General features: G+C 38.1%; 1 protein-coding gene and 2 long non-coding RNA genes across 4 annotated transcripts in view; 2 read left to right on the top strand and 1 right to left on the bottom strand.

The window, feature by feature from the left end:
- LOC149588571 (uncharacterized) overlaps nucleotides 1-16,655 on the bottom strand; it is a 167,776-nt gene that overhangs the window by 87,739 nt on the left and 63,382 nt on the right. The gene's annotated exons all lie outside the window — the stretch shown is intronic.
- Nucleotides 1,056-9,890, top strand: LOC149588578 (uncharacterized). Of its 2 annotated transcripts, XM_089862429.1 has the most exons (9): nucleotides 1,056-1,427; nucleotides 2,159-2,580; nucleotides 7,187-7,311; nucleotides 7,401-7,448; nucleotides 7,791-7,877; nucleotides 8,723-8,897; nucleotides 9,186-9,281; nucleotides 9,354-9,442; nucleotides 9,672-9,890. In XM_089862429.1, the coding sequence occupies exons 2-9, from the start codon at nucleotides 2,577-2,579 to the stop codon at nucleotides 9,729-9,731; spliced, it is 684 nt and encodes a 227-aa protein (XP_089718555.1). In that variant the 5' UTR covers nucleotides 1,056-1,427; nucleotides 2,159-2,576; the 3' UTR covers nucleotides 9,732-9,890. The 2 variants fall into 2 exon arrangements, with proteins under 2 accessions (XP_089718555.1, XP_089718556.1); XM_089862430.1 differs by lacking the exon at nucleotides 1,056-1,427 and having other exon boundaries at nucleotides 1,888-2,580.
- On the top strand, nucleotides 11,347-14,817 carry LOC149588577 (uncharacterized). Its single transcript, XR_016379929.1, has 3 exons — nucleotides 11,347-11,379; nucleotides 13,612-14,489; nucleotides 14,554-14,817. It is a non-coding gene; the product is annotated as an uncharacterized LOC149588577 (long non-coding RNA).

Here is a 16,655-nt window from a genome sequence, read left to right as displayed (position 1 = left end):
TTGTGGTGATGCCCAGCTGACAATATATTTTCCCAAGCCATGGGCCACTTTTAAAAGTTATCCTTACTTGTTGAGCGAGGTATTTAAAAAATCAATCAATTAAAATATAAAGTCTATCGTCAAAATAAGAAATGATAGGATCTTCAAGGAAATTTGACAAATCCTGAAACAAAGCTTCAAAACTAAGATCAAGCACCACGTAAGAAGCTTCAGAATGTCATTGAACAAGCGGAGGATCGCTGTGAGGAAGCTTTTTGCTTATTGGGCCTCCTTGACAATTATAATTTAAAACTATCCCTCCATTAAATCTTTGTTTAATTCTTTGTTTTTGTAAAATGTGTGATATTTTCAATACATTTGAACCTAAATTTCGTTTACATAATAAAGTTCTTTTGGTAGAAACACAAGGGTTCTTCTGAACTTTGCCAAAATAGGTGTGTTTTAGGATTTAGGGCCTATAATTTTGTTTAATTATAAGATTTTTAGCGTAATGTTAAGCAACACGTTTAATCTAGGAAAGGGAGTGAAAGTACTAAAATGTTTTTATAAGGCTAATTATGAATTTTTTTAACCAGTTTTAGATATAATCGATTGTAACACACCTCTAATTAAATTTTCTGGACATTTGGGCCATTAGATACAAAGATATTGCGCATTAAGTACTTAATTTACAATTATGACATTGGATATTAAGTTTTATTAAAATAATTAACAAACATAGAAGCTTGAATCCTTTTTAATATAATAGAATAGATTGTAACACGCCTCTCATTAAAATTTCAGGACATTTGGACAAGTAGATCCGAAGATATATTCAGTCTTAGCACTGAACCCATCATTTTGACTTTGAAAATATATATTTTTTTTTTAAATATCCACTCTAGAAGCTTGAATCCTTTTTAGAATAATAAAACACGTTGAAACACATGTCTCATTAAAATTTTAGGTCATTTCGATCAATAGGACAGAGGATCTGGCCAAAAAACCGACCTCCTCCCATAGAACTTCATGTTAATTTTCGCGGACTTTGAATTTCCCGCCAAGAATCCCTTTTGAAGGGGCTTCTGTCCTAGAGAGAGCGGAAACCTCTGGCCAATCAGGCTTGCGCACGGGATGAGGGAGGAGATGAAGCATCATGAATCGGCCTTTTGACGCATTATTTTTGGCGGCAAACCACAGAGGCAAAACACTGTGCAAGCGAGAGGACGTGTATTTCGCGGCTCCATAAGATTTTCAAGTTCGCGGGAAAAATTATCTATTAAGGCTATTTAAATATTCAGAAGTTATTTAGACGAAAATTTATTACGCGAGTATGCTCTTTACAATACTAGTTTTAAATTAATCTTTGTATGCCTTCCATCTGAAAGAGTTCAACTGGGTGAAAAGACAAGGATTTTGGTTAAAACTCGAAACATCACATAATTTTGGTAATAAAATTTTATTTTATTAAATTAGCTTAATTAGTTTCGAGTTAAATAGGCATGATTTACGCAAACTTTTGTGAAATGGTAGATTTTGGCAGTTTAGTCGAGACGGGCCGGTTTCTAGATTCCGGGTTCGCCAAAAATGGCGGCGGGCCGTTGGTCGGATAATTGTTTTAAACCATCGCCGACTATATATACATGTATTTATAGGCGGCGTTGTTTAAACTTTTGGGGAAGACGGGTTTAATGGAGGGAAAGGCGGGAAGGAGAAATAGCTGGAGTGACATCACAGGCAAATAAGGTGCTAGCAGAAAGTACTGGCCAATCAGGCTTGCGCGCGGGAAGAGAGAAGAGATGAAGATCATGAAGTCGACGAAACAGGCTGAGAGGTGCCGATTACCGTACTGGCCATACGACTTGGAAATTCGGGATGCTCGAGATTGCCGGGTATAGGAACTTGGCTCCGCGGTCCTCGCATTATCGTTAGCTTAGGTTGGCTCCGCGAGGCCATTTTAAACTAGTTTGGGAAACGAAGCGCTAGCAAAATTGGCGGGAAAAAGTGGTGTGATGGGATAGCTCATGGATAGCTTTTCGTAGACCATCAGCGGATGATGAAACAAGAGGGCATCGTTACCATAAATTAATTTATTATTTAAAATTATACTATTATGTGACATAACATTGTGAAGGCTGCTTGATATTTTATTATTTTTAATCCGTGGGTAAATTTTCAGGGATATTACTGGAAGCCTGTGAACTATGGTTCCGAACTTTTTCGCGCGGTATTCTCTTTGAACTCTCGACGTTTTGAGACAAGCTATTGTTCTCCATCGCATTACAAATCAAGTGCTAAGAAGTCAAAGATACCTTGATACAAACCCGTTTCTGAACTGGGCTTAGGTCTAATAACAATCCGGTGGAGTGTGTCTTGACAACCAGAACGTATGGTGCTGGAGTGTATGGCTTATAAATCGAACTTGTGACCGTACATCGTTTGTGACTACTCTGCTGTTGTTGTGACTTCACAAAGACAAAGTGCGCTTCAAGTTCTACCGTGACGCGTTGTGACTTGTTACGCTTATGCATTAAGTACGTGGCACTTTCACTACTTAACTGGAATATTTTGTGACTTTCGTTCTATAGCTGGAGTAAATGGGTAAGTCCAATTTTATTTTTCGCATGTTTAGTTTGAGAAATTTGTTAGAATATCAGTTTCAATTATTGGTCATATTTATTTATTTATTTATTTAATTGAATGTGTTGTTCACAAAGTCAACAGTGTGACGTATGTGTGAACATCGCAAATCGGTACATTAGGCATTCGTTGCATGTTTAATGGTTTGAAATGTTATGTTTGCTAGGATTTAAGTTCCGCGTTTTAAACAGATAGGATTTTAGTGTATGACTAGTGTCGGTAGAGATGAAAGTAGACTGTATCCCTCCCTCTAGGCTCGCTTTTGTAAGAGGGGATAGTGTACGCGCCGGGTTTGGGGGATGGCACTGAGCTAAGAGATAGAAGGGTATGACGTTTGCATACATATGTTGGACGCCGTTTGGGAAGGGGGAGGAGCTTTATAAAAATTGGCGGGAAAAGTGGCATCTTAGGATGAAAAGGTATGACGTTTGCATACATATGTTGGACTCCGTTTGGAAAGGGTGGGGGGAGCTTTAAAAGTTGGCGGGAAAAGAGGTATCTTAGGATGGAAAGGGAGCAAGTGCAAGAGGACGTGGCTAGATACGAGGATGGTATTTTGTTTTCAAAACGTTTTGTTACTAACTTAATTATGCTTGGAATGTAATTGCATATTAATTTAATTCCCTAAAGAATGTCTACTTTATGCTGATACTTTGACTTAATCTCTACCACATTTAGTTAAAAAGTTAGGAACTTTTTTAGAATTTAGTATTTTAATTTAATTCTCCAGTTAATGTATACTTTTTGCTGGGACTTTCATACTAATACTAATAAACTAAATTATTTTTGGAATCATAAGTTTATAAGATATATTCCATAAGTATGACACTACCTAAGGGAGAAGGTATAAATTCGCCACATTTCTAGCTTTGTCTCCAGTCCAAACGTAGGTCCGGAGTTAATCCCCGCCGCCTCTAAATTACAACCAGCATCTCATTGGTTCTTGAACTCACGTCAGCGCGACGCGAATGACGAAAATTACGTATTTTCCGACTGAGGAGAGGCGAAATAGCCCGGTGCCTCCTTTTACGTCCCCCTTGTATTTTGAAAGGGGGACTGCGACTATGGCGCGCGAATACTTAGGATCTTATACCTTCTCCCTAATAAACTAGATATCACTTCTTGGTAAGGCTATTCGATTTTAACCACATTTATGTCGTAGAAATTCGGGCGGGCAGGTACAAGCTCGCTGATGACGTAGAAATTGAGGCAAACTTTCTTTTTCGCTCGATGCACGAGCTATCCACCCCCTAATCCATTCCTCTGAAATTGCTTCAAATTCTACGTCACAAACGCGCTTGCCACTCACCCCCCTCCTCCATTGAATTTGCCTCAAATTCTACGTCAAAAACCAGTTCGCGCCATTTCAGACGAGAAATAGATGTGGTCAAAAATAAATAGGGGAAAGTGTCGGACTGCCAAATTTTCCTGCCTTTACCTTAGCTTGACATGCATTTCGAGACGCTCGAGCGCGCGAAATGGTATCAACCAATCAGATTTGTAGTTGATGATGTCATTCTTCCCGAAAATAACGCTCGTACGCCACCAAACGGGAGAATTTGGCATAGGCGTATCTCAAGGAAGAGTCACAACCTGCGCGCTCTGTTCTATTTTCTTTAGTGATTTTTTCGCGTTTGAACGAGGTTAAAGTTTGTTTAAATCGCTAGCACGCCGAAATTAAATTAAAAATGCCCCAGATGTTCTTGAATCATCATTTAATTCAAAAATACTCATCGTTAAAATCCTTTAGAATTTCGTTTAAACTTGGGCCCTGGGTTGTCATTATAAGCTAAAACGTTTTTCTATTAGTAAATAACATCAATATTGTTACGTAGGAATTAGTACCGAGACGGAGTTTCTAACTTTAACTTAACAATTTTATTAACGATAAGCGGAAAATATACAATGACAATAGGCCGTAGGAAACTAAGCCTTGGACGGACGGAGATGTTCGACCCGTGAACGCGACGGTACGCGGAGAGCTCCCGTACGGAGGAGACTTCGCTAGGGGCAAGAGCATTTCGTTCTCGGTACCCTGGCTTAGTCTAAGGGATTAGGAGCTGGCTTTTTCAGCTGGCGATCCTACCCCGAATTGGTAAATAACATCTATATTAACAAACTAAATTAATACAATCATGTACATCATCAAATTAAATTGTGGCGATAAACTGCAGTGGCCACGGTTAGCCTATGTCAAAAGCAGCTAATGTAAAATAAAACCGCACTATTTCTTCACGCGCAATATCACAAATTGTCTTAGGTACGTGGTGAATGGGCGAGGGGGATGAAACAGATTTCGCGAGTATGCATTCACCCCTCCAAATGCATGTCACAGACGAAGGAGAGAGTCCGACACTTTCCCCTATTTATTTTTGATGTGGTGCGTGTTTTAAGCTGAGTGATATATATCCATGAAGCGTAAGCTTCTATACTAAATCCATGCTAGAATTGACTACACTCGGTTTTGTAGTCCATCTTCCTATTTATTCTGTACGAAGCCTTTGACTTTGCCTCACCAGTCGTTGCTGTACGAGATTCTTTGACGTTTCACCTACGTCCCTTCGTAACAAACTCTCAGTAACCAGTGACAAACTTATGGTACAAACTTATTAACTTATGCTGTTTCCATTTGGGACTGTCCATAAATTACGTCATGCTAAAATAGTATTTACTGACCCCCCCCCCCCCAATCACGCTTCGTCACGTTTTCTCAGACCCCTTCTCATTTCTTTAAACCTCTCCAAACGCGCTATGATTTGTCTTAATTTACAAGTTTAATTTCATTAATTTGAAAAGTGACTCGAGAGAGAATTTTAATAGGGACGATTGTGTTTCAAAAATTTTTTTAGTTGTACCATAAGTTTATAAGATATGTTCCATAAGTGTGTCACTCGTTAATGAGAGCTTGTCATGAAGTGACGTAGGTGAAACGTCATAGATTCTCGTAAAGCGACGCCTGATGAGGCGCTGTCAAAGGCTTAGTACAGACTAAATAGGAGGATGGACTGCAAAACCGAGTGGAGTCGATCAATTCTCGCGTCTTTCTTGAACTAGCTCTCATTAAGCCTCTAGCATTACGAAGTATAGGTAGTGACATACTTATGGAACATATCTTATAAACTTATGGTTGTACGATTTATTTTACTATTACCTTAGGCTTATAGAGGCGCGCTTTATCGGTTTCGACATTGTCACACGAAAACCTTAGTCTAATCGAGCGTGAGGCTTAGATTTCAAAAATCCAGGGAGCCCAGTGGTCCTAAAACTCCTATAAAACCCTATAGTTTTGAACCTGTCCTACATGATCCTATAATTTCATGAAAGGTCCTATAAAATACTATACATGGTTCGTACAAACCTGGAAAAGTCCGGGAAATAATAGTTGACAAAAACCTCAGGGAAATTTCGAATTTTTAGTAAAATTCAGGGAAATCAGGGAGATTTGCGTCAAACAGGGGCCTAGTAATTAAGCAAAATGTTCGTGAACATACCCTCCATAGGATTAACATTACACTATTCTTTGGAGGCTCATAACTCTGGTTATATTAGAGATACGGGGATGTCCTTTGATTATGTAATATACTTATATTGCCCCCCCCCCTCATTGCTCCATAGGATGCTCCATATACGGGGAAAACCTGGAAAATTCAGGGAAGTATATGGGGTAGAACCTAGAAATCTCAGGGAAATTCGTTTTCCAAAAGTTGTATGAACCCTGTTAGTGTAAGTTTTCGTATTTTATGTAACATGAGGGGGGGGGGGCTCAGGGCTGATACTAAGTCACTTTTTTCACTAAAAGTCACTTTTTTTAAATTCGGTTACTAAAAGTCAGTCACTTTTCCAAAAATTAGTTACTAAAAGTCAGTCACTTTTCCAAAAATTAGTTACTAAAAGTCACTTTTTAGGATTTTTGAGTCTTTCGGTGTTATTTATCTTCTCGACTACAACGTTAAACGTAATATATTTGACTGTAAGACGGTTTAAGCGCAAAAATAGGGAGATCACAGTTGATAAAACGCGAAAATCGTGGACCTCGCTTCGCTCGCTCAGTAAATGTTTAACTTATTACTTAAAACCAATCCAATTCAAATAAATGTTTTGTTTTTGATATAAAACTAAACCTTTACTTGGCATTCTGAGCTGTGCTCCGAAGACCTTTTCTGAGGAGACCTTTCCTTTGACTGGAAATATCTAAGGCCATAGATTGGGCTTCATTACGACACCATGTCCTTTAAAATATCTTCTAAATCGGTCATCTCTGAAAACATTTCATTTCAAGTGGTCCTTTTATAGCTTAATTGCCCTTATTTTGTCACTTTTTGTTTACTAATTTTAAATTAATTAGTCACTTGTTCAACTAAAATTGAGCGTATGAGTTAGTATCAGCCCTGGCCGGGGCTACATTCTGAAAATGTGACTTTACAAATGGTAGGCATGACCCTCCTCGATTTTTCAAAAATGGGCCAAATTTTGCGTTACATAATTTGTGAACAGAATTTTTAACAAAAGTGCGGAATATCTAGGATCATACACTCGTGTTTTAAACTTTATAATACAAAAATTGCAGAGAAGAAGGTGCGCTCAGTGTTGCGAAATATTTTGCGACGCGATAAGCAACTGAGTTGCACGTGTCTCAAAGTTTACAAATCACTAAACGGATACCTTAACCATGAAAAAAAATGCACTTTCGTGGTGAGTTGAATGGATTCTACTAGCATTTAATTTGGTACGGCTGGGCGCGGTATCGGTTTGTCAATAATTTCATTCATTTCCCTGTACAGAAATTTCGCCGAGAACAAAGGGAAAAAGCGCACGCTGAGAGGCAGCTTGTAAGGAATTTAAATTTGAACTCTCTCGTTTTTGAGGAATGAGTCCAAGCTTGTCCCGTCCATCTCCAAATACTTTGAACCTAGTTTGATCCTAATTTAAATTTGGCGACAAAAGCTAGATGATTAACGGATATGTTGAGTTTAGAATAAAGTCTCCCATCTTGCAACTTTTGGAAGTTGATACAACCTCACCGCGTCGTAACATTTGTCACAAAATGGTAGAAAGAGTAGAAAGAAGCTTGGTTCTAATGTTTTTGGAGCTGAATGGGCCTGCTAGACAAAAGGACATAAGTTTCTCAAGCCGCCTCATTTAAAATGTGCATTTCTTTTTTCTTTCAATAGCAACAAAAACGAATAAGATGGGAGGTAGAATCCCAAATTAAGGGAAAGTTACGTTCTATGATGGAGAAGGCAGCCAATCAAGAAAACGTAAGAAAAGTGTAACTATAGATTCGAAAAGCCTGGCACTGAAGTGGGTGAACAAGTTGTTTACGCCGTCAACCTATCATAACTGGTCTCTGAAGTGATCACGCGGCTATATTTAGACCAATAAGAGAGTTAAAGACACCAACATGTTCCCCCATTTCTTACTTATTAGTGGCAGCCAGTGTGATAATGAGACTCGGCCTTCATCTGGTCTGGTAGTATCTCTCTCTCGTCACGTAGTGATCGTACTGGGTTACATTTTTGTCGGGTCGGGTCGGGTTGCGAAACCCCCCATCCCCCCCTTAAATCGGGTCTGGTCGGGGTTTTCCTTTTTAATAATATAAGCGCAATTAACGTATTCTAAAAAAAAACTATACCTCTGGTACTGTGCAATGTAAGAAATTTAATTTCAGTAATTTAGTTCCAAGTTATCACTGCTTTAGTGAATCCAGTAATAGGCGAATCTGATGATAGAACGTCGTGGAAGGGCAACTGATTGTTCCAGAACAGGCGCAACTTCCACCTGTAAAGTTTCCAAATTGTCCGTGTCCTGGGCAGTGGCTGAATCATGGGCTTTCTGGTACTCGTGAAACTATTGAAATTAATTTGGTCGCACCGTCAACAATTAACCCGCCCTCTACTCCGCATCCCCCCCCCCCGATTTTTTTTAAAACCCGACCTCAAAATTGACTGGTCGGGTTTTGGAAAATACCCGTACGATCACTTCAGTCTCGTGTAATTTAATACCAGGTTAGAGTGAGGCTCACGTCATCATAGGCTGCAGGGAACAAACTAGTCCGACTCTCTAGATACCATTAAAACATACGCTTCTTTTCATTATTGATTAGGCACTCGATGCTAGCATTTCACACATAGATGAGCAAATGACTAGCATGAATGCTAGGATCACGAGCATGGAATTGAGAACTTCTAGCAACGATGCTAGAGTTTCTAGTATCGATGAAACCCGAGATGAAATGTTGAGGACAACGGTAGCTGAAGAACCGCAGCTCGTAAAAAGAGGTAATACTCGTCTATGTAACTATAGAACTATCTAAAAGAGCTTAATTGTGAACAGGATAATGATTTAATCAAGGTTTAGAGATTTTGCTAAACATTTGGTTTTATCTCTCAGCCTGATTGAATAGCAATTAAGGCGCTTCAGTTTACTAGCTATATATGATCTAGGGACCACTTATTAATTGGAAAAAAAATTCCAAAGTTAGGCCACGAACATCTAGTTTTGAATCTCATTATGATTACACGACGAGAGACCCGCCTCCCCCTCAATATATTTTCATTTTATTTTAGAGGTTAAAAAGCGTGTACGGCGATTCGGTTACAGGAAGAAGTACAATAACATTACCAAAAGAGAGCCACTAAAGTTTCAATATCGGGGTGATAACAGTAAGATTATTTATTGCCCATAAACTGAAACTGTAACTCGCCCATTAACCGGCATTTTTTCCCCCTTTTCAGTATGCCCTGGCGAGTGCGAGGCGCTGGAGGGATTCACCCCTTACCGCAAAATCCAAGGAGTGAATGCCTGCAAGGCCTGTTGTATAAAGGTAAGTTTCAGTCTCATAAAATCACACCCTTATTATATAGGGGTGTACAGTATCCCGCTCCCCCACGTAAGCAACCCCAGCCGAAACGCGCGCGCCCAGAATGTGGTTTCCCCCCTTTTTGGATTAATAGACCGATAAAAATATTCGCCTCCTAGTTGTTTTTACCACAATCACGGCCTACTAGCGCTTCTCTTATTTTCAAAAAGTCTGAAAAATAATTTTATTACAGAATGAGTACTACCGTAGATACCGGAGAATTTTGGCTATTAAAAAAAGAAAGATTGAATAAAACGCGGTAAATTGTTCAAATATATGTAACTACTTATTATTTTTTTCGCGTTCAAACTTTGACTTATATACCTAACTCTTTAATAATTTTTTTGTTCAAAAGTTTTGTAAACACTTGGTTTGTTTGTTTCATATTGAATAAATTTTGCCTTAAACCTCGTTTTCTTTACTTGAAAGTTTTCAATTTATTATTGAGTATCTTTTTTCAAGTGATTTCTAAACTTACGTAATCACGCCTAGCATTGCGATGGTGTTTTGTGTGTGTGTGTGTGTGTGGCCCTGGACACACGAAAAACAAGCGTGGATCGAAACCAGGGTTGTGTGGGTCCAGATTTTTGGGTGTCGGGTCCAATTTTCAATTACCCCTCGGGTCCTGCAAAATCCCCAAAATTAGCTTTCGCGGGTCCAATTCGGGTCTTTGTTTTTCCTTACAGTCCAATTAAAAGCTAGATTTCAAAGCTGAACCATTATCCCATAGTGTAATTCATTAATCAATATTAATTATTAACTTGTTACTAATTGATTTACTTAATTATGAAAGGCAGAAGTATTGAAACACGCGCGGTAACGTCATGAACTGGACCCGTCAGACTCGGCGGCGGGTATTGGCAAAGGCTTAAAATTGGGACTCGGGTACCCGTTCGCCGTTCGGTTCGGGTCCTAAAAATATGTTTCGGGTATCGGGTCGGGTGTGTAAAGGCTGGGTTGCTGCTATTTATTTATAGTTGTCATTGAAAACATCGCTTCAATGTGTTATAGGTTTTTATATACTTTGTGAAAGACATACTATCTTTACTATTATGATCTGTGAGTGTGTATGTTTGTGGATTGTATGTGGAGGCTGGATAGACGACACGAAAAGACCATGGATTAACTAACGCGTTAGTTGATCCATGAAAAGACCTTTAGCCGCTCATATTTCCATAGAAATTAGTTTAATTATTATGATTTCAAGTTTCAACCTATTAGACAAACAAGTTTATAGGGTGGTTTTTCCAGCTGCAGGAATCCATAAACTCCGGTACCACTTTTTAAAAGTGGAGAATAGTGTTTTGGGCTGTTTAGAAGACATTGTTAAATTATAATTAAATGAATTATTAATTATATTAGAAAAGAGAAACAATAAAATTGAAACGCACGCTCCCGCCATATTTTGAAGTCTCAAGTCTGCCTAACTTCAGCAGCGCCATCTAGCGGTCCATGTTTGTAAGCAATAACCCTTTTCATTCTGGGTTCTTTTTGGGGGCGTTTTCCGAGACAACTGGCTGCTGCGAATTTCTGTCCGATCTTTGCTGGTAAATATTTTGATTTTATTTATATTTTAAGGGTTAATTTGGATTAAATACCAATGTTTTTATCGCAACCGATCGAAAATTAATCTTCGCAAGTGGAAAATTTATGCTTAACCGTGCCAAATACGTTGGCACACTACGACCAAGGCTTAGTACCCTTGGTCTTTTGGGGGCCGGCATGATCATCCCGCATGGCCGCATTCACAACACATTGACGCACTACGACCAAGGCTTAGTATCCTGGTGTTTTTGGGAGTTGCAGTCTTTTTTTTTTTTTTTTTTTTTTTGCTCCATTTATTTGACGAGCTAGAACCCTATCAGAAGGTCATACAGTGGTGGCTACGGAGATCTTTCCAGGTAAATATTTTGTTTCTATATTAAGGGTTAATTTAGATTAAATACCAAAGTTTCATCGCAACCGAATGGCAATTAAGCGTTACCCCCATTCCGCTATCGATCCAGGGTTGTCTCTCCCGAATCCCAACTAGACTCCGACACCTACCAAAGGAAGTACGACTTTGTATTCTTGGTTGGTCTTCCCCAACAACGCGTCGCAAATATTTTGACCTTTTAAGCTAGTTCAAAATGATCTTAAACTCCCCTAATCAAACTTATTTTTCTCCTTTCCATCAAAACTTGCTGAGGTTAACGGTAATTGGTTAGCTGTGGCATAGGGGCTAGCCACCACCCCTCTATGCATTGTAAAGGGACCCACCTGTAAATAAGCCACAGGCTTAATGTTTAAATCCCTTCGTAGACAAAGCTTAGATTATTATTATTATTATGCCCCCTCTATCGCTTCCAGAAGGGGTCATGGTAGAAAATTATTCCACCGATATGCCCGTAAAAACCAGCTTAAGCACTCCTTTCTCCGTAGATCGGTCCCCGTTTGGAATTCACTTCCCCCTGAAGTTAAAATCACCCAATTTAAGTCCGAACTGAAACAGCACCTCAAACTATAATGCCCCGCCGTATGTGCCTCTATGTTCTTCGGAGCTGTAAGGTTTTCTCATAAACCCTAGCTCGACATTCCCCCACAGGAGCTAAAAAGTGGTAAATAGGTTTGTTAATTACGACCTTTGTTTGTAGAAAACATAGCCTTAGTTTATTTTGGGGAGTTGTGGTAAAAGGGCACACAGTATTGGTGATTCACATTTATGTCGTACTTATTCTAAATATTTGAAATTAATCTTATTAATTGCGCGTTGCATTTATTCCTGGTTTCACTATTCAATCTTTTTAGTCGGTTTAAAAGTAGTTCAAAGTGATTATTTAATTGATATTTCAAGATTGACCCTAAACCGTATCAGGGATAGATTTAATTTTAGAAGTAGGAATGGAGAAAAGAGTAATGTGGGCGCGCGTCAAAGTCCCAGACCCCCTTCCACGGGACGGGGGGGGGGGTATGAAAGAAGAGGCGGGTCATAGCGACAGAGGTAGAAAGGAATTACGTATTTTCGCCGTCCCCCTCAGCAACGTCATCAAAACGTAGTTTAAGTGAACTGGGCTATGAGTCGGACAGAAGTAAATACTAACCTTTCTCCATTCCTACTTCTAAAATTAAATCTATCCCTGACCGTATTAATATTTATTTTTCTAGTTACATTAAATGATTCGTTTGAAAGTACAGGGTTCATACAAACGTGGAAAATCAGGGGAATAAATAGTTGACAAAAACCTCAGGGAAATTTAGAATTTTTAATAAAGTTCACCCTCTCTTTCGATAACATTTGATCCATATACGGGAAGAGCCTGGAAATCTTAGTTGTATGAACCTGAAGTAAAACTAATATTATTCAAATACTCAGGGCCGGATTAAAGGGAGGGCTGGGGGGGGGGGGCACTGGCCCCCGGGCGCTAGGCTTGTTGGGGGCGCATTGAGTTCCCCATCCTACCATGCTAAAATCTTGGGGGTAGGAATAGCATTACACACAACTTTGATGGTTAATAACTCTGGTTCTACTAGAGATGGGAAGATGCCCTTTGAGTATGTTATAGTGCCCTTTGAGTATGTTATAGTGCCCTTTGAGTATGTTATAGTCATATTCCCCCCCTCCTTCGTTAACATTTGCTCCATAGGATGCTCCATATACGGGAAAATTCAGGGAAGTTTGTTTTCCAAAAGTTGTATGAACCCTGTACTAGAGATTGGGAGGTGCCCCTTTAATATGGGATAGTCCTATTTGCCCCCCCCCCCATCCAACCATACTTAGGACTTGGGATTAAGACAAACAGGAATTGAGGAAAGTATTTATAAACATAACCTCCCTCCATAGGAATAGCATTACACCTAACTTTGAAGGTTCATAACTCTGGTTCTACTAGAGATGGGAAGATGCCCTTTGAGTATGTTTTAGTCAGGCCCGGGGGAGAGGGGGCGAGGGGGTACTGGCGCAAGGGCGCAACGCTTGTTGGGGGCACATTGAGTTGAACTATTCTCCCCTTAGCAGCATTTGCTGTTCCTTTTGTTTTTTCGACTTAAGGGGGCGCGCATTAGAATTGCTTAATCCGGCCCTGAAAATACTTGTGCCTTTTAAGCTGATAATAATTTTATTTTGTATTTGATAGTTTGAATTTTATTTTTTTTAGCTATCATGCGTTTCCAAAGGAACAATTTATGTTGGATTCTAGAATGAATAACTATTTATTTGGCAAAAAATGGCACCTAATATTATTCAGGTCAATAAACCCAGTACAATTCCATTCTTAATTCGCATCTACGCTTTGATTTTATTCGTTAAAACTGAATCTCTTTACGAAAACTATTTAGACAGCGTGTGAAACACTTTAGGCCCTTAGTGCAATAATTAAATCTTATTAATAGTAATTATAGCAATATTAACAGGACAATTCCATTCTTAATTCGGGCCTACACTTTGATTTTATCCGTTGAAAGGGAATCTCACTAGCAAAACTATTTAGACAGCGTGTGAAGCGACTTTTAGACCATTATTAGGGTATTTAGTTTATTATTTATTATTCTATTTATTGTTAGAAGGGAAGCGCTGTGTCCTTTAATTTTTAGGGATTTTTCTTTTCGCCAGGACATAAATAAAATCTTACTTATGGAATAGGTGAACACTGGTCCTAGCCCTCCCTTTTAAGAATAATGAACGCGTAATCAGGATTTCAAGGGTGAGATTCCCTTTGCGGTATTAAGGTATCTAGTTTATGGTTTTAATTATATTTTTAGACGAAAAGCGTTTGGCAACTCGTTGAGGGAGTTTTGTAGGATCTAAATAAATTTCTGATTTAGGTTTAAGGTAGAAGGTTGCTAATACGCTTTCTCCTTTAAAAGTAAACACGATTTTAAGCGGGTTTAAGGCGAGGCATAGCTTTTTATGGTATTCTTTCCCTATTAATGTTACGAGTGTGCCATTTATTTGCCAAATAATAGTCATCTCTCTTATGCCGGAACCTTTGGCGTCGCATCATGCGAGAATACTCGAGTGGATTTTCGTATTAAGGTAATTAATTTCAAGTTATTCGTGTGCCCTTTTCCAAATACTAATTCGAATTTTTCTTGCGCAGGAAGAATTGGACGTCTGCGAGTGGACTTTCATTGGAAATCCCTTGCTAAGGACGAAGTTTCCTGGTTTTGGGGGCTCCACAGCGGGCCTTAGTTTAAATTTAATGTTTCCCGAATTGAACAGGGACTTGTTAAATTTAAATTTGGGCCCGCAGGCCTGACGTTAGGCCTGGTAACTTGTGTTCAATAAAAAGTTTCGTTATTAGACTAGGTTCAAAAAAATCAATCGATTTACTTATAACGTTTTTTTTTACCTTTTTTATGCTTTTTTTTATTGTTTTTTTAATATTTTTTTTATTTTTTAAAAAATTTTTCATAAAAAATTATTTTTATTTGTAAAAAAATTTTTTTTAATGTGTTTTTTGCTTGTTTTTAAATAAAAAACTTAAAAAAAGGGGTCAAAAAAACCCCCTAAGTCCAGACATTAAAAAATTGAAGCCAAGTCTAGTATCGAAAAAATTTAAAGAAAAGAAAGAACGAGGTTTAAGGCAAAATTTATTCAATAAGAAACTAAAAAACCAAGTGTTTACAAAAATTTCGAACAAAAAAAATTATTAAAGAGTGATATAAGTTAAAGTTCGAACGCGAAAAAAATAATAAGTAGTTACATATAAAATGGCAAGCAAAAAAAGTAAAATAAGTGGTTACAAGTAAAATTTTCAAGTTAAAAAGTTGAATTTTGTATCTTCTAGCTTCGATAATTTTCTCCGTAACTTCGAGTCAATGTTGAGAGAAAGATAGCAAGTCCGGAAGAAGACATCGTGTAACGTAATCCAAGAAAGCTCGTCATCAGGAATGATACATAGCAAGTCCAGAACAGCGGAAGTCATCGTGCAACGTCAATCCAACAAAGGATGTGATCAGGAATGATAAGTCATCGGGAAAGATATGTCTCGGAATGACCAGCGACAGAAAGATCCAAGAATATTAGCTGCATCTATAAATGAAATCATATTAATTACACATCTTAAACTATTGCCTACTTTTGGGCGGTCCTTAATTAAAAAACTGGCTACTAGATTTAGAGAGAAAGACCAATTGCCACCCCAAATTAAAGGAAGGCTTTACTACCGTGATTCCCACCCTGAATTAAATATATACTCTGGCTAACTAGTTATTTCCCATAATTGGATAGAAAATAATTTTAGAAAACCTACCATTTAATTTTAAATTAAATTATGTAATTTAATAATGAAAATATTTTAAAATATCCCCTAAATTAATTTTATTAAAACCTGCCAGCTATTTATTTAAAACTATTGCCACAGGTAGAACCCATAAATAAAAACTGAGATCGAAATGGGACAAGGCTTAGGGCAACTGTTCACGTGTCTTAAAATTCTTTCTGCGTAACTTGATTTTCTAAAATCCGTCGCTTTATCTTTAAATTAATTAGCAATAGCCCCCAAACTAATTTTAGGGAAACCCTCTATTTATTTATTCTAAAACTATTCCCACAGACAGACTCCGTAAATAACTAGGGTTTAAATGGAACAAGGTTTAGGGCAACTGTCCACGTGTCTTAAAATTCTTTCTGCGGAACTTGATTTTCGAAAACCTGTTGCTTTATCTCTAAAATGAATTAGCAATAGCCCCTAAACCAATTTTAGGAAATCCCGCTATTTATTTATTTTAAAACTATTCCCACAGACAGACCGCGTAAATAACTAGGATTTAAATGGGACAAAGCTTAATTTAGGCTTAGGGCAGCTGGCTTCGTGTTCTAAAATTCTCTCGGCGGGACCTGATCTCCGAAAATCTGTCGCGTTATATCTAAATTAATTACGTACCCCTTTTAATAGCTAATAATAGGCCCTAAACTAATTATTAAGGGATTCTCTCTTGTACAGCATCTCGTTGTAAAATTTTATTTGTGGTACTTGATTTGTAATAAATAAATAAATAAAATCACTAACATTTTTTTTTATAAATAAATAAAATTCACTAACATTTAACACTACTTAATTAATTTAAGCACTTGAAATAAAATAAATAATTTAAGGGGGGCTAGATGAGTTTGGATTATTATAAAGTTAGGCTTACGGACTGTTAAAGCACCACGAGGCCAAGCAATGGCCGCCAAGTACGTTGAAGAGCTTCGAAT

The sequence above is a fragment of the Phalangium opilio genome, unplaced genomic scaffold (genome assembly GCF_054372755.1).
Source record: "Phalangium opilio isolate 3A_F unplaced genomic scaffold, DU_Popi_V2 ptg000540l_1, whole genome shotgun sequence".
Lineage (NCBI taxonomy): Eukaryota > Metazoa > Arthropoda > Arachnida > Opiliones > Phalangiidae > Phalangium > Phalangium opilio.
The sequence above is the reverse complement of the archived record's forward strand: the minus strand, read 5'-3'. Positions and strand labels throughout refer to the sequence as shown.

Coding starts and splice junctions, on each gene's coding strand:
- LOC149588578 (XM_089862429.1), top strand. Junction 7,878..8,722: donor AGGCAGCCAATCAAGAAAAC/GTAAGAAAAGTG, acceptor ATTATTGATTAG/GCACTCGATGCTAGCATTTC. Junction 8,898..9,185: donor ACCGCAGCTCGTAAAAAGAG/GTAATACTCGTC, acceptor ATTTTATTTTAG/AGGTTAAAAAGCGTGTACGG.